Genomic DNA, 23,865 nt, shown 5'->3' on the forward strand with positions numbered 1-23,865 from the left:
TGACTTAAAAAAATACTTTTTTCAAAGGCAACAGAATAAGCACAATCTGTTTTTACAGTTAAAAAAAAATCACAAAAAAACATCTCTAAATAAATAGAAGTAGAAAGGGGCATCACTTTGAGCATATTTATAAAATCAGAAGTTACTTATTTACAGTGAAATGTAACATTTCTCAAAGTAATTTAAGTTTTAATCTTCGGTACAATTCAACTTGCTGGGAAGGATCAGGTGAGCTGCTGTTTTGTCAATCAGAGACAGAAACCTCTTTGCTGACCCAATACAGCCATCAGAATTTCATTAAAGATGCTATTCCAGTGGAGTACAAGGGAGGAAGTCCACTCACTGACTCATGGACATTCTTACTTGTAGGTAAGTCAACTTTCTAGACTACAAAACTTACCTAAAACTGTGCTGAATTGAGAAACACTTTTGGAATTGCTCAGTTCTAGCAGTTTATGCTGATACAACTTTGTTTTATTGCACTTGTACAATTGAAGGACAGATGACATGAGCCACTGCTGCTTTGTACTTCTATAAAACCGGGTATGAACTGCTGCGAGCCTGCAAACAAGAGTACCTAAGACCAAGGAACCTGCTAGGTAAGACTGCCTTTCTACACTATGACAGAGGGGATCCTGGATTTTCAGTTGATGGCAGTGTAAGAGAATTGCATTTACATTTACAGATTTGTAGCATGTTCCCTCCTATTGTGATCACAGGACATCTCACCGTGGATACGGCCTAATGAAAAAAGTGCCTGTGAAAGCACAGGCTCGCTGTCAGTTGTGGCAGGTAATCTGCTGCCCCGTGGAAATGCTTGCGTTTGTCCAAGTCCTTACGGTACTGGAATTTTCCAATTGGGTGTAAGGGAGATGAGCATATCCCTACAGCTACTTTGTGACGCCCTTTTAGCCTGTGAAGCAACAGACTATACAATCTGGCACTGAAAAGGAAAAGTATCCTTATAATACTTAAAATATTAGCTAAAAACATGTCAAATGGATTTGTTAAACAGTTCAGCTTTGTAATACTATATTTACAAATACAGATCCACTGCTTTAAGATTTAGTTTGAAACCTGAGACAAATAACTGCTGTTCAGTTCAAGAAAACAGTGAGGAATATACTACACGTGAGAACCACATCAGTGAAAGCAATTTATACCGTATGGCAGTATTCCTTTCACAGAGGACAAGTCAAAGACCATTTGAAGCTTCTTTTAGTCTAATCTCCAGAAGCAGCAGCCATTCTAGAGTCCTGTCTCCAGTCAAGATAGGGTCAGTTTATACACGTTTATCCAATGCTGATTTGCTAGTGTTATAAGTCAAATGCATAGCTATGGGCTAACACGAAGCCTGGCTTTAGGTTCTAGCTATCTAGGATGTGTAACATAGGGAAAGTACAGCACAACAGTTGCTTTTTGTAGCTGCAAACAGGCTTTCAATATTACTTAATATGCTGACAAACTGTTAGAGAGGGTTGTGTAGTAAATAATTTGGGTCAATTACAAAGGCACATACCATTCTATCTTGACATGTTCTGCCAAATCTCAGTCACATACAGTTATTTGAAAGGTGTAATGAAAGGGGATCAGTGAGGATTGTGTCAAGTTAAAAGCAGTTGTCTGCTGTCTAACTGCTGCTTCTGGACAGAGGTGCTGTATGAGAAGCAACCTGGTTTATACCACATATAGAGATAACAGTATAGAATAGACTTCATAGCATGAAAAGAAACCTTGAGTACGTAAAACAACTTAAATGAGCCATAATGTTACATTTAATCCATCATCTGGTATCATCTGTTTGTATATAAAGGCAATGAAGAAAGTTGTTTTTCTATTAAAGTTGTTTCATGCATACCAAACATCATAATATCTACTTGTACTTTCTACAGAGGTAGAAGTTACTTTAAGGCAGTATTAACTTAATTATGCAGCTTATGAAAAATATGTTTGAACTTGTGCTTTTTAAAAAACAGTGGACTTAGCCAGCATTATCTGGAATCATTTTGTTTCTTTTGAAGTACCAGGAGTACCTGGTTTTAAAAAGAGCTGAAAGTCAAGAATGAGTTGTACCTAGATGCTGGATGCAAAAACAATATCAAATCAAATTTACCCCATAACAGGGGTAGATCTACTAAGAATAAACAGTTCAATTCAGCCTCTGTCCGAAACTGGCTGGTTTTGTGTAAGCTTTAGGCAAAAATAATTCAAACCAGTCATGGAAGCTAAGTTTATATGAGAGTAGACCATTGTTTGACAGTATTTGGATTTCTTGTCACTTAAGAAACACGATACAAAATGCCTGTATTTCACAGGATCACAGAATGTTAGGGATTGGAAGGGACCTTGAAAGATATCTAGCACTGTTCAATCTAGTTAAGGGCATACGATCAAAGATCTGATTCAGCTTTAGTGATGTCTTGAAAATTGAATGACTTTGTCATTCCTTAACATGTAGGAATGATAGCACCTTCATAGGAACATGATGATGTGGAGAACACAGGGAAATGGAAAGAAAGCACCTCAGGGAACTGCTAAAGGAAGCAGATACTAACCAGACTACTTCACTTATCTTCCAGCATGACCCATAGGCTGCAGCCTGCTTGATGCACCTCACTGTGCTCACATGAGGCACAGAGGGACAGCAGTGGCTCTTGTTCATCTGTCCCTTTGCAACACCAGTGCTCAGAACTGCCCACCAGGTGAGGACGCTAGCTGGAAACAAAAATATGACACAGGAGTAGAAATATATGATTAACAACAGCACCTTGTGGGAGAGGAGGTTCCACCTGGGAAAAAGACGTAGGCAGCAGTGAGAGCAGAAGGCTGGAACAGTTTGTCCAGCTGTAGGTACCAGCACAGATGGCTGCACCTTGCTCTTTGACTGCACCACCCCGTACAGACACAGAGTCTTTGCACCCCAGCTCTAATAACAGACAAAAAGTCATGTACCTTAGTTGAGAGCAGTTGAGATGTGTGTTGGAAAAGAACAGAGAACAAATTTGTAAGATGAGTCGAGATGCAACTTATTGCAAGTAATTTTTCAGTGTTAAACCCACTCATCTGGCACTCCTCTATCGTTACACAGGAAGGCAGACTGGCCAAATAACTTAAGCACAGAATGGTGCCATCTGTCCCAGCTGACACTGGATTACAGTGTTGTATCCTAGTGATTACGTAGGTGTAGGCCAGTGCCCTGCATGCATGCAGTAGAGGGAAGCCCAGGTGGCCAACGAGCTCTAATGTACCCCAACAGGAGGTACATGTAGCAACCAATTACTTGCCAATTTTCAAAATGCAATCTTAATGTTTTCAGGCTTACGAACAGAAAAAAAAAAAAATCCAGGAACGGCTTGAGGTGGAACTAAAGTCCGATTTAGGAAAGCAAACAAATGTACCTAACCCACAATAGGCTGACCCAAGCCTGTTCTTGTAGCATCAGCTTTTAGACAACAATAGCTGGACTCCAGTTCCCTTTCAGAACATTTTGGCCTCTGAAGCAGAGAGATAGTAATACAATAGTATGGATATTTTTCCCTGTCACACTGCAGAGTAAAACAATTCACCCAAGTAGGTTTCAGAGGTGATTTAGACTGACCTACCTTGCTGCACACTGAAACAGGCTAGAAGGAGTGATCACGTAGTGAGTTAAAGCCTCTGAGCTGTAATTGTAGGGGCCTAGAAGAACAGCTATAGTATAAGAGCTATAGGATAGCTTTTCAGTGTTCAGCTGGATTGTCAAGAAAATAGACACATTAGCCCACTTAATATCTTCAAAGGATGTTACAACAGCCTAAACTCTTCCATTAGAAGATGTATTTGAAGCTTAAGTTCTTAAGGATACAGTACATCTACCTACCTTTCACTGTGCAGTAATTTTATTGCCTCATGCCTGCCCCTTGTCCCCCAAAGATCTAGAGCAGGCATGATTAGGCAGCTGACGACAGTCCAACAATCTTCAGTCATACAGAAAAGTGTGACCTCCGGGAATGCAGGTGAGGGATCTTGAACACAGCAACATTCATCAGTCTTTATAAAACAGTCTACAATGGCTGGATTCAGTGCAAGTGGCATTACATTCTCTCGGAGCGAGTGTGCAGGCTGACTCAGTTGCTCTACTGTCTGTTATCTTTGGATACGTTGTGTGCTAGCCAGTTCACTTTGGTTTTCCAGCTCTCTCGCAGGGCTTCATTAAACTTTAGTCTGAAGTGCTTTAGTGCCTCCTCGTCCGTTTTACCAAGAGCTAGGGAATCCTGAAGGTAAGAGGCAGAAATCAGTGTAGCCTTACTGAAAGGGCAACTGAACAATTAATGGCTAAACTGCTAAAATATTTACTTGCTCAGAAATTACTCTACTGAAAGGAGCGCTGTGTAGGGAACAAGTACCCAAGTAATTGTTTTCAATGGTTACTATAGCTGCACATTTTTGCATTCCCATAAATAGATGCATCCTACTCTTAGCTTGGAATTAGGGAAGCATTAGATTTTTTAGTAATCTTGTACAAAGCTACTCTCTTTCAAATGGACAAAGCTAGGTTGTTATAATGTAAGAAGCAAGTTGAGAACAGGAAGTGATACTCCACTAAAGAGTTCTCTGTCCTCTTAGCCTGCAAGCTGGTTCTACAAGGTACCTATTGCCTTTGTGCTGAAGAATCTGATGAAATTCTTCCCTGAGCACCAGTACCTTGCATTTCTGACACCTGCATAAGCATTGGATGTTTACTCACAGTTTTTGCAGTTCCGTTGCTTCAAAGAAACTTCCACTGTGACCTACTACTCCTCACAAAACTACATGATCAGGTGTTCAGTTTCAGCTATATCCAGGCTCTGCTTTTCTTACCTTTAGATACTGAATGTCTTTAGAGCAGCTGAGTTCTGGCAGGCCAGCAGCTTTCATCAGTGCAAACAAGTGCAGGAAGAGAAGACCGTGGCGCCTCAGAATCATATAGGCTTTTTCACAATAACCTCTGAATCTATTCAGAAAGGAAGATGAGGCAAAGCATTGAAGACTTAGTGAATTGAAGAATAATGAATACACTATTTTATAAAGCAAGACTGGGTATTAGTCTGAGGCCTACTGTCTGCATTAATGACTAGCATGTCATTTCACCTCATCTAAAACATAATTATTTATTTGCTTTACCTTGTTTGTATATAATCAAATGGACTAGCTAATGATTGTAAGTTCCTCAGCTCTCCATTTAGCAAGAGCTAGGAACATCTGATTGTATTGGATTATCTAGTCCAGGGATGCATCCCCGCAGCCACAAACCTGAGTCCAAGAACATGGACAAGGGACCACAGACTACAGCAGCTATTTTATGCAATGAGATTTATGCAATTTTTTTGCAACTATTTTATGCAATGAGATTTGACAGCTGCAAGGTAAGTGGCTGACTCCTCATATATTCCATCACTTTAAAAAGCCAGTTCAGAGCCATCTAATCTAGGCAAAGGGCAAGGGGTCATGCTTGAGCCTGTGTGTGCTCTGCCTGCACTGATGGATTTAACAGCTATAGGCTACATACCTCTGCTAAAAATACATTATATTGTGGAAATTCAGAGCTTAAAAAGCTTAAGTCAAATTTAACTGCTAACACTTACCTTTCAAACTTCTCATTGTTGTTAGTTTTTCCTTGCTGGATGACATGCACAAAGTCATAGGTTAATATGAAAGGAACTCGTTCTCTGTTAATACCAAATTTGGTTTTGAAGTTCCCCAAAAAGTGACCAAAATCAATATGGAACAGCTGGAAATAAGGAAAAAAATAATTGTTTTCAGAATAGTACTTCTTTTAGCCAACCTCTCTTCATGGGTACTGTATTCAAAAGATACTGACCATAGGATTTTGGGAGGGAAAAAACTGACCTGTCCATTGCACTCCTTTGGGGAAAGCGGCAATATTTACTTGCCAAGATAGCCCCCAGTGTAATTAGAAGTGGGAGAGGACAGAAAAAGTACTTAGCTCTTTAGTACTTGGTGTAGCTGGAAATACATTTTAAAAGCCTTAGGGTGTCAATAGGAAAAGCAGAAAGAGAACTAAGATGGGCTGGTGTCTAACTCTACCAGTGCAGTCTGCAGTCCTAGACTGTGGAAGTAAGACATCCTCTTGCTACAAAACATTTATTTATTCAGGTAAGGCTTTCCACCACAGCCACTTTTTTTTTTTTTTTTTTTTAAATACAAAGTACAGTGAAGTTGTTTCATCACGGGTGCAATGACGAGAAGGAAGATCATGTGCCAAACCTTGTGCATTATGGCGATTTTATAGAGCTGCTGTAAACCCCAGAGCATAAACAAAACCCGCGGCTGCATACCACAGGGCATCAGCTCCCCCAAGTGGACGAACTGCTAAGTGGCCCCTACTCTGCAGAAACAGCTTTGTAGGCTTCCTCCCCAACACTTGTTTTTTATATGGTGAGAAGAAGCAATCCTAGATAAGAGCTGCTGCTAATCACAGCCCAGGGAGAAAGGTTAGTGTCTAGTTAGTGAATGACGTGGTGGCTCTGTCCCTGAAATGATAAGAGAACAACGGCACTACTAGGTTTTTATGACCATGACTGCTTGGATTTAGGGGAATAAGATGTAGAGGGGGATGTTACACAGAAACAGTACAGGCAGGCAAACTGTTGCCAGGAGTCTAGCTGACTTTGCTGGATCTGTAGGAGACTAAGCTTGCAGTGGCTAGCACAAGGTTGTTGAGGCATTGTAGAATTCACAATTAAACAAGAGACATAGCTTATACTTTCTCCTCTACCAGAATATTACTAATGTAATTTAGTCCGTACTCTACTAGAAAAAGTATTTTCTTTTTTTCTAGTTTTGTCCTTTATATTTCAAACAGTGTAAGAGAAGATAATATAAACCCTAATAACTATTCTTGTGTACTAGAGAAGTAAAGGAATTGGTACAGGTGAAATCAAAACCACACTGATCATATGCAACCATTTAGAAAAAAAATCTAGGAGAAAGACTATAAAAATACCATCTTGGGCAAGTAACTGAGGATCTTAGCTAGCAACTACAAGCGATTTGAAATTCTGCTGAAGCCAAGAAAGTCTTCAGACTGGTAAATATGGTGCTCAGGTTTGGATCTCTAGACAGTTTTATGTCTGAGAGGTATGAATTGTTCCACTGTGATTTCAAAAGTGGGTATTAACAGCAGCGTGATAAGATATTACACTGGCTGCTCATGACACTTACTTAGATAAGTGGTTTCAAATTATAAGACTGTATTTACCCTCTCAGTGATAGAAGCTATTGAGACCAGTTGACCAGTCTGCCTCTGCTGGAAGGGGAGGTACATTCCTTAGCGGTAGGACTGCACTGGGATGGTTCTGTCCATTGCTAAGTCGCCTTCATGCCCCTCTCCAGCAGCAGCAGCAAAGCCCCTTACCTGGCCAGTTTCCCGGATCATGATGTTATCGCTGTGCCGGTCGCCTATCCCCAGCACGTATGTTGCCACGCAGTACCCAGCACAGGAGAGAGTGAACTCCTCGATAGCTTGTTCTAATGCGTCACTAAAGAGGGTACGAAAAAGGTGGAAATGACATTTTACTTTGAATACCAGACATGACAAAGTAAAATGACATTTTACTTTGAATACCTTCACAGCTGGGAAGGCTGTTGTTAAAGCTTTCCCTATGCAGACGTGCAGGAGAAGGTAAGGGAATTATGTGCCTGAATTACACCTTCTGTAGTGTACTCGAGTCAGTATTCCCATCCACACTTAAAAAAACAGCTGCAGTAAAAACTGTCCATAATTGGAGAGGCCTGGGTAAGATTCTGTCCACACTCTCAACTAAAATGACTTGGTATTAACTCATTTCTAGGTCTCCACAGATCCAAAACATCACCTGGGGTTCTTGAATGATTCTGCTAGCACCTTTGGAGTTTGAGCAGGGTAGGACTGATATTTTCTGCTTTCTATTTCTGTACCTGCTAAACCCCCCAAGCTGCACAGCTGCTTTGCTATTTTCTTCTTTTACCTTCCAGTTTTGGCATTGCTCTTTCCACCCCTTTTCCAGCTGTTACCACACTGACTACCTACTCAAGAAAGTAACAGGACTGAGGGGAAGGCCAGGCTTTGGATCCAACCTGTGGCAAGTGCTACCTTAAGCTACTGAAGGTTAAAAAAGCTTGTGGACAGTAACTGATGCCTCCATTTCTGTTCCAAGATCCCTATAGCTCCACAAATGCCTTCTAGTGCGCTTGGAAATAATAACTGAAGGGAAAAAGCAAAAGAGCAAAGCACAAGACTTGTCTTTGGCTGTAAGAAAGCAGAAAAGCACCACTGAGTAAAGGACAAGCCCACTTACCCTGGGTTCTTGGACTTCAGCCAGTTGAGCAGTGCGTCCTTGTTGAAGGCTGCAGTGGCCACCATGTTGCTCTTGTTCAGCTGGATGTTAGCGATGGTATCTGAGTGCATGACTACTTCTATCAGCCCAGTCTTGTCTCCTGTGGAGAGGCAGCCATAAGGGGTCATCCTGCAGAGATGAAAGAAACCCTTCCACTGAAATATTGCCACAATTGGGGTGTCTTGACTTTCAAGCTTTCCCTTGTCTCCTGTATCAAAAGCAAATTGGTAGAGGAAAGCCCAACAGTACTTTTTGCCTACATTTTATGTTTGGAATCAAGGGAAATCCCACAATTCTTCAAGGTGTTGAGCCGGCAGAAATATTCCTAAGGGCCTACCTACCTTCACCTCAGAGTGCTTCAGGTGTGCTAAGGGCAGGTTGCAGTTTGGGTGCACAGAAGACAGAGCATCTTCCAACAGGAGGGTGTCTAAGCCAACTACCAAGCACTGGTTTGGTACAGATAGCCTCCCAGGGCCACAGATGCAGCATAACTAAGGCTTAAGGGAAAATTGGTGAAACAGCCTCATTTGAGCCCAATACCACTTGCATCCTAACTTAACAGCTGTGCAGTTGTTTCTAGCAGCAACCCTGAAATTCAGGTCCAGTAACAACATACATCATCAGCACCTGCTTGCTATCAGTGAATTTCCACAGCCTCTGCTCCTGGACTGTATTACAGTCCCCACGCTTCATCCTTCCCTAAACCGTGCTGTATGGGAACAGCTGCAGAGTGTTACTTAAAATAGAACTGCCTGAATCCCTTCTCCTTCACAGTTCATTTAGTTGGGAGTCTCTGATATCCCAGCTCTTTCTCCCACCTCTCATTGCATTTCTACCCTCAGCACCGTAAAACCTGACTAGCTGCTCACAGAATACTGGACAGACCTGGCAGAGATGAAACAAGATTGTAGGTAAAAATGTCTCACAACACCTGATCTACCACTGCAGCAGGCCAGCGGGGAGCATGTTACTCACCTCAGGTCCAGGCCCTCCTGCTTCCACAGAACATCCATCAGCTGGATCATCTGCAGAGTCAGCATGTCCTGACGAAGATCTGCGCAGCATGACAAAGGAAGAAAGGGTTATGAGTACCTCCCATTTTTCCCTCTTGTTCTTTTGCAGTTGAACTTGTTCTGCCCCTGCAGCAGGTTGCTAGAGAGGGCCCTTGCCAGGTGTGTCACTTGCTAGCAAAGAACACCATCACCAGAGTAACAGCTACTAGTGCAGGAACATTGCAAAGCCACCATACCAGTATAATCAGGTCTGAGTTAAGGTATCTAATGGAGATAAATTCTACTTCACTTTGCCAAAGACAATGTAGCACTTAACTAGAAAACATCTCCCTGACACAACAGTGAGAAGGAGCAACTCTGACCCTACAAGGCTTGGACTGATGCACCATTTCCAGACCTCACATTTTACTTTGCAAGTGTATCCAGCTATAAATAAGTGGTACTACTTTGTTAAAGTTCTATGAAATACAGAGGAGAGTCTAGTACATCTCCAAATTACATCTCCAAATATTAACAAAATTAATTTTGTTAATAAGGCCTGATGGTCCTTATTAACAAAAAATACTAATGGCCCGTTTTTCAGCCCATTCACCACAATAAATATATAAGACTATAACACCTATGAAAGCACCTCCTTTAAAGACTTACCATCTCCATTTTTAAAAATGATCCCCACTCCACCACCACTTGTCTCTTCATTATTAAAAACAATCCATAAAGGTTTCATTTTGGAGTCCATAAAGGTGCACTGATCCACACTAAGGGAAATAAAAATACTACCTTCAGTCAGTGTTTCTACCTATTAAAAAAAAGCATCCATCTAAGCTGCAAATGCAACAACATCCAGCACTGTTAACGAACATGTGCTGCCCATGAGCAAAGAAGGCATTAGAGTAACCAGAAACCTGGCTCTGCTGCTGAACAAAACCTGCAGCATAACGGGAGGAAGAGGTGCAGCTATCTTGCTTACCAAACTTCAGCGAGGATAATGCTGGGGTTTAGGGGAGACTGGAGGTGGGAAAGTGCTTCAAGATAAGTTTCCTGCTTCATGCACACGTGCATCATCTCTTTGGTTTGAGGCTTGGTGGCCTTCTGAGAACTCACTTTAACAAAGTCATTCAGAGCTTTCATTTTGTTGAGTGCTTCTCCCTGCAAAGAAATGAAGCCATGGAATAGGATTAACAAATAGGAAGTACCCGGAGCAAAGTTAAAAACTATAACAATACAGTGTGCAATATAAACATTGCTTGTATTGCTTACTTTTTCCCTCAACTTGTAGCGATTCACACATTACAACAAAATGAATTTCATACCATCTGCTGAAGGTACAAATCTATAATGCATTACAGATATTCTGCTGGGCACAACTGTATCACAAGGTCATGACTGCCATCCTAAATACCAGGGATGATGCATGACATCAAGCACCAGAGGAAGACATGAGGTGCACTGGCTAGAAGAGTCAAAGATGAGTCCTATAGCCCCTGCCCTGTAAGGCTGTTGGGGAGTTCTGGTTATGCAAAAGCACCACTTCAGCTTGCAAACAGAAGAAGCACTGGTTTGTGGGCACATAGCTCTGACTGCGTGTATGCAGGAGTCCCTCACTTCTGAAGTAGTTACAGTGAACCTTGACAAAAAATAAAGTTTTAGAGAGTGGGCAATGACCAGGATTACCTCTACATGGCAGCTGAAGGAAAGACTGCACTGCTCCAAATCAGGCAGAGAATTTTGATCAACTTCTGCTAGATGACAATTCATTCAACTCATCTCCTAACAGCAGGCTGAACATTTCAAACCATTCCAGACACATCTTGTAGGTTGGGACGTGAGGGGGTGAGTAAGAGATGAGCAAAGTTGCATGTGATGGGGGAACTCCAGGCTCATAATAGGATATGCCAAAAACAATATAGCAGTTGCAAGGCTCTTTTTGTATTACTGATAACTTTAAGTTGAAAAAACTAACAGCTGAGAACAAGCTCCAAGCAAAAGGGATGTCAATCTTATGGCTAAAAGCAATTTTTACCTGTTTCATCAAAACTTTTATATGATGGGTGCTGCCTCTGCAATATGCTTCCAGGATCAAGCCAAACCTCAAGGCAACTGCAGGGACATGCATTTCTGACCTAGAGGAAGAAGGGAGGTTAAAGCAAAACTGACTCACCACAGTGAGCGAGTAATTCTCCCATTCATGCCAGCAAAATTGTGGAGAGAGGAGAGAAGAAAAAAAACAGTCAAACAAAAAAAACACCCTCCCCAGAAGGTGCTGTGGAAAAAGCATTGCTTGAAGTGGTGAGACATCTTTCTCAATGACTAAAAGGTTAACCACTCCTTTGAAAAGATTTAACAGAGGAGTAAGGACAGGTCAGAGCCTATGGCTCATAGCTGGCAGGTAGCCAGGGATGTCCAAAGTAAATTTAAACTCCAGGCATGTAGAAATAAATAGGGAAAACAGAGCCTAATCCAAACAAAACTTCTCCCCTCCCTGCCACCTTGGAAAACAAACAAGCAAAACAATCCCAAACCAACCAAAAAATTTCACATCCTCATTCAATAAACCTCATTCAGTCTCAAGTAAAAAGCAGCAGTTCCTGGGGATTTGTAAGCACAAAAAGAAAATCCCGTTCATGCTCTAGTGAAAGACACTTAGGTAAAGGCCAGCCCATAGCCTTTACATAAATACCCTGACATCCACACATACAGACATGCTTGCTATTTCATTTCGCAGTGCAACGAGGAATCTGGTAAGTGCCAGTCTCACTTTATTACTGAACAAAAGCCTAGAACATTTGTTCTTACCTGAGATGCCAGAAGAGGAAGTGGCCTATCTTACGGTTGGATAATGCCCTATCCAGCAGGAACTTGGTTAATTCACAGTCTAAGTAGGATTCATACTTGAGCACCTGGACAAGCTGCAGCAGGTATTGGAACAATTCGTTATCTCTGTGGACAGAAAGGCAAAATAAAAGACCACCTCATCTTTACTGCAATGTAGATACAAAAACAGTATTGAAAAGACCATCAGCCATGTTCACAGTCCTTATTAGCAAACCTAAACGTGTATAGAAAAGGGATCCACATCCCCTAGTGCTGAACACTTACGTCAGCTTCTTTAATGAGTTGATAGCAAAGGAGCCAACATAACGGTCAGGGAAGCTGAAATCTAGCAGCTCCAAGGCATTCAGGACAGGCAGCTCTGGCCAGGTCTGAAGCAGGGAAATCATCTGTAAGGGCAAAAAAAAAGAGCAAAAAGGGAACAAGTTTTTTTAAGTTTTCCCAGGGGAAGGGAACAAGTTTTTTTATCTACTGATAGGAAAGCAGATCCTTTGTGGGGGCAAGGGTAACCCACTATCTCAGTCACTAAAGATATCTCAGAGCCAGCTTGCTGAAACCATGTCAAATACCGTTAATCTTAGGGAAAAGCACTGTTCTGTAGCAGAACAATGTAGACTGAAAGGGGATCTTTAGAAGCTCCTATAAAAGCTCTTGAAGTGAGGAGGGATGAACAACACAGACACCATCCCTCACTGACATCTGAAGTTCTCGGTGCAAGAGATTCACTGACACCTTGCAGGAGCTTGTGACTGGTCTCTGACTATCAATTAAGAATATCCAATCTAGATCCCATTTCTGGCTGTGAAATAAATTATTTTTTCTTGCCTCCAGTTTCTTCCTTTCTAGAGGGAATAAGCAAGCACGACTTTGTTGGTCAGTAATGAGCCCAGGATAGCACACAGAGCCAAAGCTCAACTCATCTGGGTACCACTCAGCATACAGAGGTGCTCGCAGCAACTGGGACAGAACAGAACAGAAAATTTTGCTCAGCCGTAGTGATGCCAATCCTGCCTGCACAGGGGCACTGCCAAACATCCCTAGTTAAAGTGGTCTCTCAAACATAACAGAGGGATATGGACACTGAAAGATACATTAAATGTGTCCTGACTGCCAGCCCCAGCATCCTCACCTGGGCAACATCTTCATGCTTGTTCCATTTGGTGATGATAAGGAGCTTTGCCAAAGCTTGTGGGTACTGGTCACGGATATCATATCTCATCTTCCACACCAGGTCTTTCTCATGCTCATAGAGCTCAGTGTGGCTCCTCCGCTCCAGTATCTCCTTCAGTTGCAGCTTCTGCTCATGGGAATCACAGAAAAGAGCATACAGGGGGCTCAGCCTTAACCCAAAGGGCTTGCTCAGCTCAGAGAAACCCCGCAGGACCCATGACCCGGGTTGGTGAAAATAGCTGGTTGTGGGCAAGATGGAAACACATGACTTGACCTAAGAAACTCACCTCCTCTGGATCTTCTGGTGCAGTGCGGGGTGGTTCTCCATTCCTGCCCAACTCCAGCAGCTGGAACACAAATACAGAGTCCTCATTTCTTAACTCCACCTTGCCATCACTTCAGGCATTTACGCTGCGTTAGAGACCAGTCACTTGCTACCTTTGGAGAAGGGGATCACCCCTCACAGCCCAGGTGTAGGTAATGTACTCAGTGGAATCTCTGCACAAAGGTTTGGCCCATGGTGCCCCTTCCCCAGTAGGGATGAGAATCAAGGGATTAATTTTTCCTCCAAGAACAGCACAACTGCACACCCACATGGTCCATGTATGGGGCGCTGGGTCACTGAACTCCAGGCTAACACAAGCCACTCCAGGTTCCTACAACTGGCACGTGCTTGCCAAAGAGACAGCACTGCCCAAAGTGCCTTGCATGCTGGCACAATCTGTTAAAGCTTCTGAGCCAGAACGTGCATCACGGATGAGCATCTGTAAATGTCCTTGGCAGAGCAGATCTCCTTCTTTCCTGCAATAGGCACATTTCTTCTTCCACTTTAAAAGTCTGGCCAGTTGCAGTGACAGATGGAAAATTCTCATACCACACAGTATGTTATCATTCAGTGCTGAAAGGGAGGGAGCCATCTCCTTTCACTCATTTCCCCTGATTACTCTTCTTTCCTATAGAGCCCAGTGCCGCCTGCAGTTTAAAGGCAGCTCAGTTAAACCCATTTGCAAACAAACGCTCACGAATGACAGTGTTGTACCTTAGTACTTCCTTTCAGTTTGGAAAACTATTCAAAGGTCCAGTAAAGGTTAAGAGAAAAGGTCATTTTTTCAATTAACAATATCCATTCAATTAGTTTGTACCCGGTCTTTGTCAGCAGCCATCCAAGGGACAGTGATATTGCATGCTCCTGCACTAAAAAGCTAGAGCATTTCTGTGCCTCCCCAAAAAGCATCCATGTCCCCTACCTGCTCAAATGACGGGTAATACACAGGATGCGATGCAACGTTGGGGAAGCAGATGACCAAGGATGCTGCACTTTCCGTGTTGGGGTTGCACTGTACTGTGCCCATGGGGTTCAGAAGTTCGCCTTTCTCATCTGAAAAGCAAAGTACATAACCTATAAATCCTAATCTGCTGTAGCTTTGGTCCAGAAAGCAGAGCACAGAATTGCTTCCAGCTCTGTCAGTGGTCATTGCACGGCCCTGAGTGGGTTACTTTTTTTTCCTGACCTCTCACGATCAAAATATACATGGTATCTGTAGGACAGCAGCAGCCTTTTATGTCATGTGTGCAATGCCAGGTAAAACAAGGCCTTAATTTCAGCAGGGCTCTAGGTGCCATCACAGTACAGAACAGTAACAGTACTGGGACTGCTAGCACAGAGTTCCTGCAGCACCAGTACATCCTTCCTACAACCCCTTGGAAAGCAATGGAGAATGCAGGGCAGGCCCCATTTCTGTGGTGGGGGCTAAAGACACAGAAAAACACAGTAGCTCTAGCTCCTGACATACCTGGAAAGGAGGACCACATGTGCAAGCAGCACTCCCCCGTTTTCAGCTGGTCCTTATAGTCAAAGAGCATGACATTCACCCAGGCGATGGGGCAGTCCTGGAAAGCAAAGAAAGAAACTTATCAGGGTGCTCTAATTGCAAAAGCTGAGGGAAGGGAAGAGCAGAACAAGAAAGAGATATCCCTATGCAAAGCAAATCCCTCACAACAGCCAGGGATCAAAAATTACACGATCTCCTCAATTTCTTCCAAGTCTGCAAATTGCTGCACAGAATGCTGCAGGCAGGTAGTTTTCCATTGCAGAATACACAGGCATCCCCTCAAAGAGCTGCTGGAAAGAATTCACCACCCCAAGTGGTGATGCCTGCTGCCTACCTTTTAATTTCTCCTAAAATTAGAGGATAAGAGAGCATCAAGTTCAGATATTTACCAAAACCTAGGGGTCTTTTTTGTAGTGCTGAATGGCACCAAATGAAATGAAATGGCACCACAAATATGTCTAAAGCTTCATCACTCAATATTTTGCAGAGCCAAAGATTCTCTAAGAGTCCAGTAAGGCCTCACAACTCTAAACTCAATGATATTTGAAGGAGCTGACTTATACCCTTCCTATATTTCACAGCTTGTGGGGAGACCAAAGAGCCTCAATTTAGAAACAGGGAAGAGACGGTTAACACAACCTGGGAAAACGATACAGAATGCTAAGTGTGTCTGATAATTGGAAGAAAAGGCTGGAATCCTTTGTACAGTAATGAACACTGTCTGTCTATAGATGACAAACTTTACCTTATCAATCCCAACAACAGCAGCATTAAAAAAAATATATAAATCCCAAAAGCCTAAACTCAACCCAGTTACACAAGTCAGTCTCATTTTGAGGGTGAAGGATTCCAGCAAGTAAAGTGTCTGGGACATGGTCAGGAAAGAGAATCCATCTCCATGCTCCAACCCTGTTCCCCGCCACTAGAACGGACAGGCATATCCCATAAGTGACCTAAGATTTCCTGTGCTTGGGTTCCCCGAATGGAACAGTTGACTTCATTTAACAGTTTCAGCAAAACCAGTATTTCACCCAGCTGCTCAGAAAACACCAAGGTTTAAGTGAACACCGGCACAGAGACTGACTTACAAAGAGGCTGCAAGGCAAAATTCTGGTGAGACAACCCGCAAACTGCGTAATACTGAAAGGGATCCCCACCGAGGCATTTTCCTGTTCCACTGACACATTCTAGAGAATATCTCTCTAGATCTCTCCAGAAGAGACACCGAAAGCCTTGGTGGATGTAGCAAAGTCAGCATTTTTCCCTAATGCAGCTAAATGAATCACTTCCAAGTGGCCTCTCACAAACCTTGGTGTTGATTTGATTAGACTCAGCACCTTCAGGAAGATCTTATTTGAGACAGCAGCTTTCAGACCGGAGGGAAAAGCCAAACACAACATCACCACCAGCAATAACCTTTTCTAACAGACTAAATGACATCAAGTTACTGCACAGAGCCTGCCAGAACCCTAGGCAAGACTTTTGGTGGATAAAGTCCAGCAGAGCAACGATTCAGCATCTTGAGGACAGAAATATCTCCTGCATGACTTACAGAAACACCAAAAGCCAACCAGTGACATTAACGCTCTGACTCATCCCAGCCAGGCTGCAGGCTCGCCTGTTTTTGTGGTCATAAATGATTTCGTTCTACCTATCTGCTCTGGACAGTCCACACAGACAAACAACAAGCATGTAGTTAACCTCTGAGTACTGTGAGCAAAAAGGTAATTAATCTAATAAAAATCAGGGTGCACTCTGAGTGGCACCTCCAGCTGCCAATCATTTCAAACGAGATCTGGACACCTCACTCAGAGCTGCAGCCTGAACACGAGGACAACTCCCTTCCTACAAAGCTCAGCTCCTGCAAATACACATTAAAAGCTCACCTGAATGCAACCACTTTTCCTCATGACCAGAGCACACACGAACAACTCAGCTAACTGCACCAGTTTTGTTTTATCAATCAGAACAGCAAAATTTCCTTCTGACTGCTTCAAAACTGAAAATTGTTCCTGTGTGACCACAAAAACACAGACTGTGGATGAATCAGATATTCTGCTCGAGAAAAGCCTCCAGCAAGAGTTGGAGTTCTGCTATTCTTAAGTAAAAAAAAACAAACAAAAAAAAACAAACAAAAAAAACAATACAAAGGTTGGTCCCGGTCTTGGCCTCAAAATGTTTCCAGCCTGAAGTCTCCAACCTGAAAGCTGGTCCGTTAGGACTCCTGGGTTGCCTGTTGCTCCCCAGATATTAATGCACTGTAACCCCAAGAGCCCTATTGATGTCAACTCGACAAAGCTCAGCAAACCTCCCAGCAGTGAAGAGGAGCTGGCAGAACTGAGACTTAATAAAATCTTCTGTGATCGCATTTGTCAGTCCCTCGTTTCTCTGTACTCTAGTCAAGGTGACATGACTAATCCTCCGTTTAAAGCATGGTGACAGTGCTTTTATGGCTGCAAAAAATCATTTACAGAGGAACAGATGCATTTTCTGCTCACAAAGAAAAGTCCTTGCACGCGAAGAGCTAGAGGCATCATGTTTACTTAAGTTAAAGCACTGGGAAACCAATAATTCAATTACAGACTGCACTTAGATCTGCTCTTAGTTACTGAATTATTGTTATTAATGGGTTAGAAGTTTTGAAATGGAGGCGAGGAAAATGACAAATATCACTACCTCTCTGATTCAGAAGCTCAAACCAAGAGCTTCCAAAGTGATTTGACACTTTCCATCCTCAATTTGCAGCATTTGAACAATAACCCCAAAGGATCTGCACTTTCATCTTATCTCACGTAGAGCTTTGCTACAACCAGTGTTTACATTCCTCATTTTCTTCCCTGTTCTTGGCTGTTACTTTGCTCCTTGGGCTTGCACAAAAGAGCTTACTAGAAAGAAGATGCAGCACAGAAGATGGTTTTAACCTCAACTATGAAACAAGGAAGTTGCGGAACAGCAAAACGGAGAAACTAACACAAATTATTCCTTTTGGTATGTGTTCAGACACTGGGCATGTTTCTTAATAGTCTTTCTGGAGAAGAAATTACAGTTATAACATCCTTTCCTACAGGCAGCCACTCCTCAGTTTCCTGTTCCTGTTGAGGAAGTTACTGGCGGTCATTCTCTAAACTCATTTATTAACAAAGCCATCAGAAAGCAAAGGGCATTCAGCTCAGATTTGTGTCCCGTGCCCTCAGCCCTGGCAAGCCTGGCTCGGTCCTGTGCTGGCTTTACTTACAGCTTTCTTGGACTTCTTCTTGGTGGAGCGTGCCTTCTTTGCCTTCTCGATGACAGCATAAAGGGCAAAACAGAGCCGCGCCATGCGGGGAAGATCACAGATGTTGATATCAAAATCCAGCCTTTGCTTCCACACCGGCTCCGAGCACACATTCACTTCAGAGCTTGACACCATTTTGCACAGCATCTCATTGCCGTGAAAGAGACCTGCCTGCACCACCAGCTGAGGGGAGAAGAAGTAAGAGAATACCGTGAGTCCACAGGGACTTGACCTGTTCACAAAAGACCATGACTAGAAGAGGAATGGGACAGGGAGTCCAATCCTGTGAATAGGATGCCCTACTCCCTTCCTCTTACATCCCCTAACCTCCAGCTTTATGCAGCTGCAGGAAGGGCACTGTTATCCTTTTACTTCATGCAGACTTGCAAGAGCTGCTTAATCATTGCAAAATGCTTGGGTAACCCATCGGTAAGGGTATTGCAGGTTCCATCCTGTGAAGCCACGCAATACAAATACTCACCAAACCTTGCCCACTGAGGTGCTACAAAACCTCAGCAACCTGTCACGCTGAAAAAGCAGGGCAGACCCCGAGAGCTGAGACAGTGCTTAGGCCAAAGAGGGAGCACATCAACATTGCAGGAGAGGGCACATGCAAACGCTGGGTGCCAGAGCAGGCCTGCTGTGAGCTGTCTCTGGGTGCACATCTGCCTGCAAATCTGCTCTGCTCCTGCAGCCTGCCAGGTCACTGTACAGCTGGCAGGCCAAGCTCATGCCCAGCTTTACCTCGTTACAGCATTGCTGGCTAGTCCGAATCACAGGAGACTCCCCAGGAGAAGCTCCCTGCAAACGATGGGGCACTGGACAGAAGACATAACTATTTCATTGCCTGTTTCTTTATAAAGCTTTGCCCTGCAGAACATGTATACATGATATATTATTGCCCTGGTTCCTTCCTCTCCCAAAGGGTAGCCATTCCCCTTCACATTCACTTGCTCCCTCTTCACAGCAAGCACCTTGCAAATCCCAGGGCTTTGCTGCATCATGCTTTCTGTCTCAACTTTACCAGTCACCACATCTCCCATTGTTCTCTCTTCTCAGAGCTGAATTTCCCCTCCTCTGACTTCTGCAGACTTCCCTGCCCCTCCACACCTCTGTCAAGCAGCATCACTGCAGGGGAGCAGCACTGCCTGCTACTCAGAAGCTCTTGTAGAGGAGTGTTTCTAAGAACGCCTTGCTCCGCTGCTGTGCTGCTGGTTAGCAAGTTGCCTTCCCCTTCCTGTTGTGCTGCAGCTCAGAAGCTGCCCCAGGGCTGAATGAAGCATGATGAGGATCACATGAGATCGAGCGATCAGCCCCTGCTTTCCTCACCACACACAAACAAGACCGATGCAACCAGGAAAGCAAGAAAGCCAAAACACAAAACCAAAACCCCAGACTGAGCCGGTACCTACCTTCATTCTCTCATCTGCATTGACCTTGCTGCCTTGCACCAGCTCAATGTAGAAAGGCTGCTCTAAGGACCAGAGAGAACCGTAGTTTGGCTAGAAAGAAGAAAGGGTTCAGATCAGAAATAGATGCAACAAAGACTTCTCAAGCTATGGCAAGATCTCATCACTCATCACACACTTTTTGCCCCAAGAGAAAAGAGCGTGATGCTGCAGGTGGGCAGCATGAAGGCTGTGACAACTCGGGAAGCTGTGGAGAGAGCTGGAAGGTTGATTGGAAACCCCCAGCTCATGGACCCTGGGGAATAACCTGCCCCAGGAGTGGCAGGAAGAACCAGCTGCTGTTCCAAGAGCGCATCAGTATCTCCATGTGAGTTCAGGGTGAGCTGGCGGGGTCACTGTGCCCTTTTACCTTTTTCTTGGGGAGCGGGGGAGGCTTTGGAGACATCTTTGGGGTGTTGGCAATGCAGTTGATTTGCTCATCTCTCATAGCAATGATAGTGGACGAGTGTACCATGGTCAGGTGGGGAGTTAGGCCTCGGTGCAGGCAGCTGCGAATATACTGCAAAGATGGAAGAGTCAGCACGGATGAAACAGAGCCAGGCAGGCATGAGCAGTCAAGCAAATCAGAACTGCCCAAAGCAGAAACAGGTGGAAAGAAAATATGGAAAGGACACAGCAACAATCAAAAACTCAGTTTTATTTTATCTCCTGTTGCTTTTTAATCCAGCATCTCCCTGGACTCACACTGCCAGAGCCAAAAATGTGACATGCCTTATAACCAGCACTACAGCAACAGACTCATATGGCTGCATTAAGGGAAACTGCTGAGAAGGATTCAGCACTCCCAGCTCCAGTTTGCCCTGCCATGGGAATGCAGGATAGGGGATCATACTTGACATAATTCCAGGAAGCAAACCTGCAGCCCACCGTGCAAGCAAGCAGACATTTCCAGAACTATAATCTATAAATGCATTTAACACTGCACTTGCTACCCAGGGACAAGCTAGATCACCAGCCCCCAAAACCATAAGGACCTGTCAGGTTGCTAGAAGTACCCCAGGCCCCAAGCAGCACCTGGGTCCTGCCATCAACATGCTGCATTCCTGTAAGCAGCAACATCTCCTTGATGGAGGACAAGTCTCAACCCTCTCTCCCAGCTAGAGGGCAAAGGGGAACAGACTCACTGATAAAGGAAGACAAAAGGCTCACCTGGAACTGGTACAGGGGGTAGTTTCCATACAGATATTCGTACTTCCCGTTCACCTGCAGGGTATAGTCCTCCGGGCTCTCCATTGTCTCATGGCGGAAGACAGTAGCCTGCTTCTTGATAGCGTAGCTCATTAACGTGATAGGGAACTCATCTGGGGCGATCTGGAAAGTGAAGCTCTCCTGCAATCCCAACAACATAGCATGGACTGTCAAATACCAGCGAGGGGCTGAAATCAGCACAAGAAGCAGCAATAGCTCAGCAGGGAGGTAACAGCATTCCTGTTGCTGACAATGAAGGGAAGAATAGGGAGGCACCCTATCCCCCCCCACAAACACATTAGCAAATAAGTAGGGATGTTTGCCAAACTGGGCAGAAACGTGTTTCAGCAATGCAAGCACAGGGCTGGAAATGGAGAACTTCAAGTCCAGTGTAAGCACTATCACCAGCACATGTGGGTGCTGGGCCAGCCATTAAAAATCTTGGTACTGTCATCAAGGCAGATGGTGGCTGGGGTTGTCGTGCTCAAACACACTGCTCCCAAAGGCCATTCTGCCCTGGGGGTGGCACAACATGCAAAACTCACATTAATTAAGGGTAGCAGGCAAGAACAGGGGCCATGGGCAGCACAGACCAATGTCTGCGAGCAGCATATGCCGAGCATGAGCTGAGCAGACTCTTGGGCTTCAAAAGGAAAGGCATACATTGGGGTCTGTGCTTCTCTCCCACCCATAAACAAAAGCTTTCCACGACATGTGCATGCAGCAACCTCAGCTACCAGCTAACCAGTACACCCAACGCATGGTCAGGAAGGGGAACAGCTCCTTGGTTGGAGGTGCAAGTATCCCTCCCAACCATCTCCACAGGCAATGGAATCTGGAGGATGAAGATGAACACCGAGCACATGGGAACACTGTGCACGTACACATTATTCCGTCTCCAAACGCCCAAAGGTACCCAAAGGGAAAGCACAAACAAGCTAAACATCGTCACAGAAAAAATTGTGCTTTACCCCACCAGACTGAAATTTGACGTTGACAAAAATGTTCTTGGTGGGGGTGTGCAGGAGTCCAGTCCCAAAGCCTTTGGCCATGGGCTCCAGCTGCAAGGGAAAGTTGTACTCCATCCAAGCTGCCCAGCTGAGCTGCTGCCGCTTTGCTGCTCTCTCCTCACAGAACTGGCACATTTTGGTGCGGAAATCATTCACCTCTGGATCCTGCATGGAATCAAACTCATGCAAACCTACGTGCAGAGGAAGAGAGAAAGATAAAATAAGCACCTGCACCCAACAGGGGCAATCGCCCTTTGGTAATCAAGTGTCTGAGAAACAATCTTCCTAAACACATGTTCAATATTTGGTCAAAAGCAGAAGAGTTAGCCAAGCTACTAATAATTGCTTATTTCCTTTGCAGAATTGCACAGAGTAAATAAGTAATTACTATGGCAGAGTAATGATGTAATTACTATGTCCCTCTGCCAGCAGGGAAGATCACCCTTCTTCTTGGGTTCCCACGTAGACTGTTCCCTTTCTGGATCCACTACAGACCAATGTTGCTTATTTCATCTACCATCTCAGCAGGCTCCACTGTTATTCCATGCTTAGGAACACTGTCTGGGACAGAGGCACGTATCACCAACAGCCCTACCACGCTCCTGGTGAGACCCGTGGTGGGGGAACTGACCTTTCCCAATGAGCAGGCTGATTTGGGAGTTAATAAGCTTCTTGACTCTGTCGCCTTCTCGAGCCACGAGCCGCAGTACCGGTAGGAAGGGCTGGATGTCACAAAGCCGCCGCTGCTCATCCTCCAGCTCTTGCTGCTCGGCTGTCTGGTTGATGCATGTGAAGACGTAGGCCTCGGGGTCACTGAGCATGTGGTAGAGAGGCTCATACTGAGCGTGCTTCCACACCACCTGGGACAGAACAACAGCGGGGTGAAACTACTGCTGCACTGCCAGAACCTCATCTTCCTCCTTTTGCCACCCCACAACCTCCCTCTCCCAAACCTCTCATAGCATTCCTGCACTCACAGGCTGTTTTTCAGCCAAGTGTGGGGGCTCCAAATCTTGCTGAACTGTGGGTAAATTTATTTGTAAGTGCCTCGAACTGGCCTCCTTTTTTTTTGTGCTTGCTATGTGCTCCAGGCACAGTCAATCTCCTGACCTTGGTATTCAAATAACCCTCACCTGGATAACTCACAGCAAGTATCTGCTGACTGCTAGCCTGGTGAAATGAGAAATGACTCCCACTGGAAGGAAAAGTGGATTAAGTAAATTGCCCCCAGTAACATCAGATTTGTGACAGAGTCAAGCATTTCCCAAAGTCTTCTGAACTCTATCCAGTTCTCCAAGCCTCTTCGCTCCCAGCAGACAACAATTCCACGTGTCTGTTCATATTCCACTCCTTTACTCTCTTCCTAAGCACCTGCTAGTAGGACAAACAGCTCTGCAGTCAATGGGCCTCCAGTCTGACCCAGCATGCCTACTGGTTGTAAAACACAGACCTGGAACGTAGCAGCTGGAACCAATCAGCTCCACTCACCCTTTTTTTTAATTTGACCTGAAAACTGCAGTATGAGAAAGCTTGGAATAATCTGGCACTGTGCTTCTGTCCCTTGTGATCTGTGACTCATCTAGGCCAGGTTGCTGCTGCAGAGAAAACCTTTTCCATTCTGTTTTCCTTCACTCTCCCCTACCCCTCCTCCTGCCCAGGGAAACAAGAAAGTATCGTGCCTTTTACACACGGTTTCACTGCAGCGTTTTATTTCTCAAGT

General features: G+C 44.3%; 1 protein-coding gene across 1 annotated transcript in view; it reads right to left on the minus strand.

Annotated features, from left to right (window-relative positions):
• Positions 1-3,348: 3,348 nt before the first annotated feature.
• Positions 3,349-23,865, minus strand: part of PIK3CD (phosphatidylinositol-4,5-bisphosphate 3-kinase catalytic subunit delta) — a 29,447-nt gene continuing 8,930 nt past the window's right edge. Inside the window, exons 3-23 of the mRNA XM_032201479.1 lie at positions 22,777-23,005; positions 22,107-22,336; positions 21,097-21,276; positions 20,297-20,446; positions 19,891-19,980; positions 18,440-18,661; positions 15,166-15,262; positions 14,620-14,750; positions 13,660-13,719; positions 13,332-13,499; positions 12,470-12,591; positions 12,167-12,310; positions 11,394-11,493; positions 10,341-10,519; positions 10,019-10,128; positions 9,333-9,411; positions 8,319-8,486; positions 7,397-7,520; positions 5,604-5,749; positions 4,840-4,972; positions 3,349-4,253 (exon numbers count right to left, since the gene is read on the minus strand). Of these exons, the coding sequence (XP_032057370.1) occupies positions 4,116-4,253; positions 4,840-4,972; positions 5,604-5,749; positions 7,397-7,520; positions 8,319-8,486; positions 9,333-9,411; positions 10,019-10,128; positions 10,341-10,519; positions 11,394-11,493; positions 12,167-12,310; positions 12,470-12,591; positions 13,332-13,499; positions 13,660-13,719; positions 14,620-14,750; positions 15,166-15,262; positions 18,440-18,661; positions 19,891-19,980; positions 20,297-20,446; positions 21,097-21,276; positions 22,107-22,336; positions 22,777-23,005 (3,000 nt within the window). The 3' untranslated portion in view covers positions 3,349-4,115. The remainder of the gene's footprint in view (positions 4,254-4,839; positions 4,973-5,603; positions 5,750-7,396; positions 7,521-8,318; positions 8,487-9,332; positions 9,412-10,018; positions 10,129-10,340; positions 10,520-11,393; positions 11,494-12,166; positions 12,311-12,469; positions 12,592-13,331; positions 13,500-13,659; positions 13,720-14,619; positions 14,751-15,165; positions 15,263-18,439; positions 18,662-19,890; positions 19,981-20,296; positions 20,447-21,096; positions 21,277-22,106; positions 22,337-22,776; positions 23,006-23,865) is intronic.

This window comes from Aythya fuligula, chromosome 21, assembly GCF_009819795.1.
Source record: "Aythya fuligula isolate bAytFul2 chromosome 21, bAytFul2.pri, whole genome shotgun sequence".
Lineage (NCBI taxonomy): Eukaryota > Metazoa > Chordata > Aves > Anseriformes > Anatidae > Aythya > Aythya fuligula.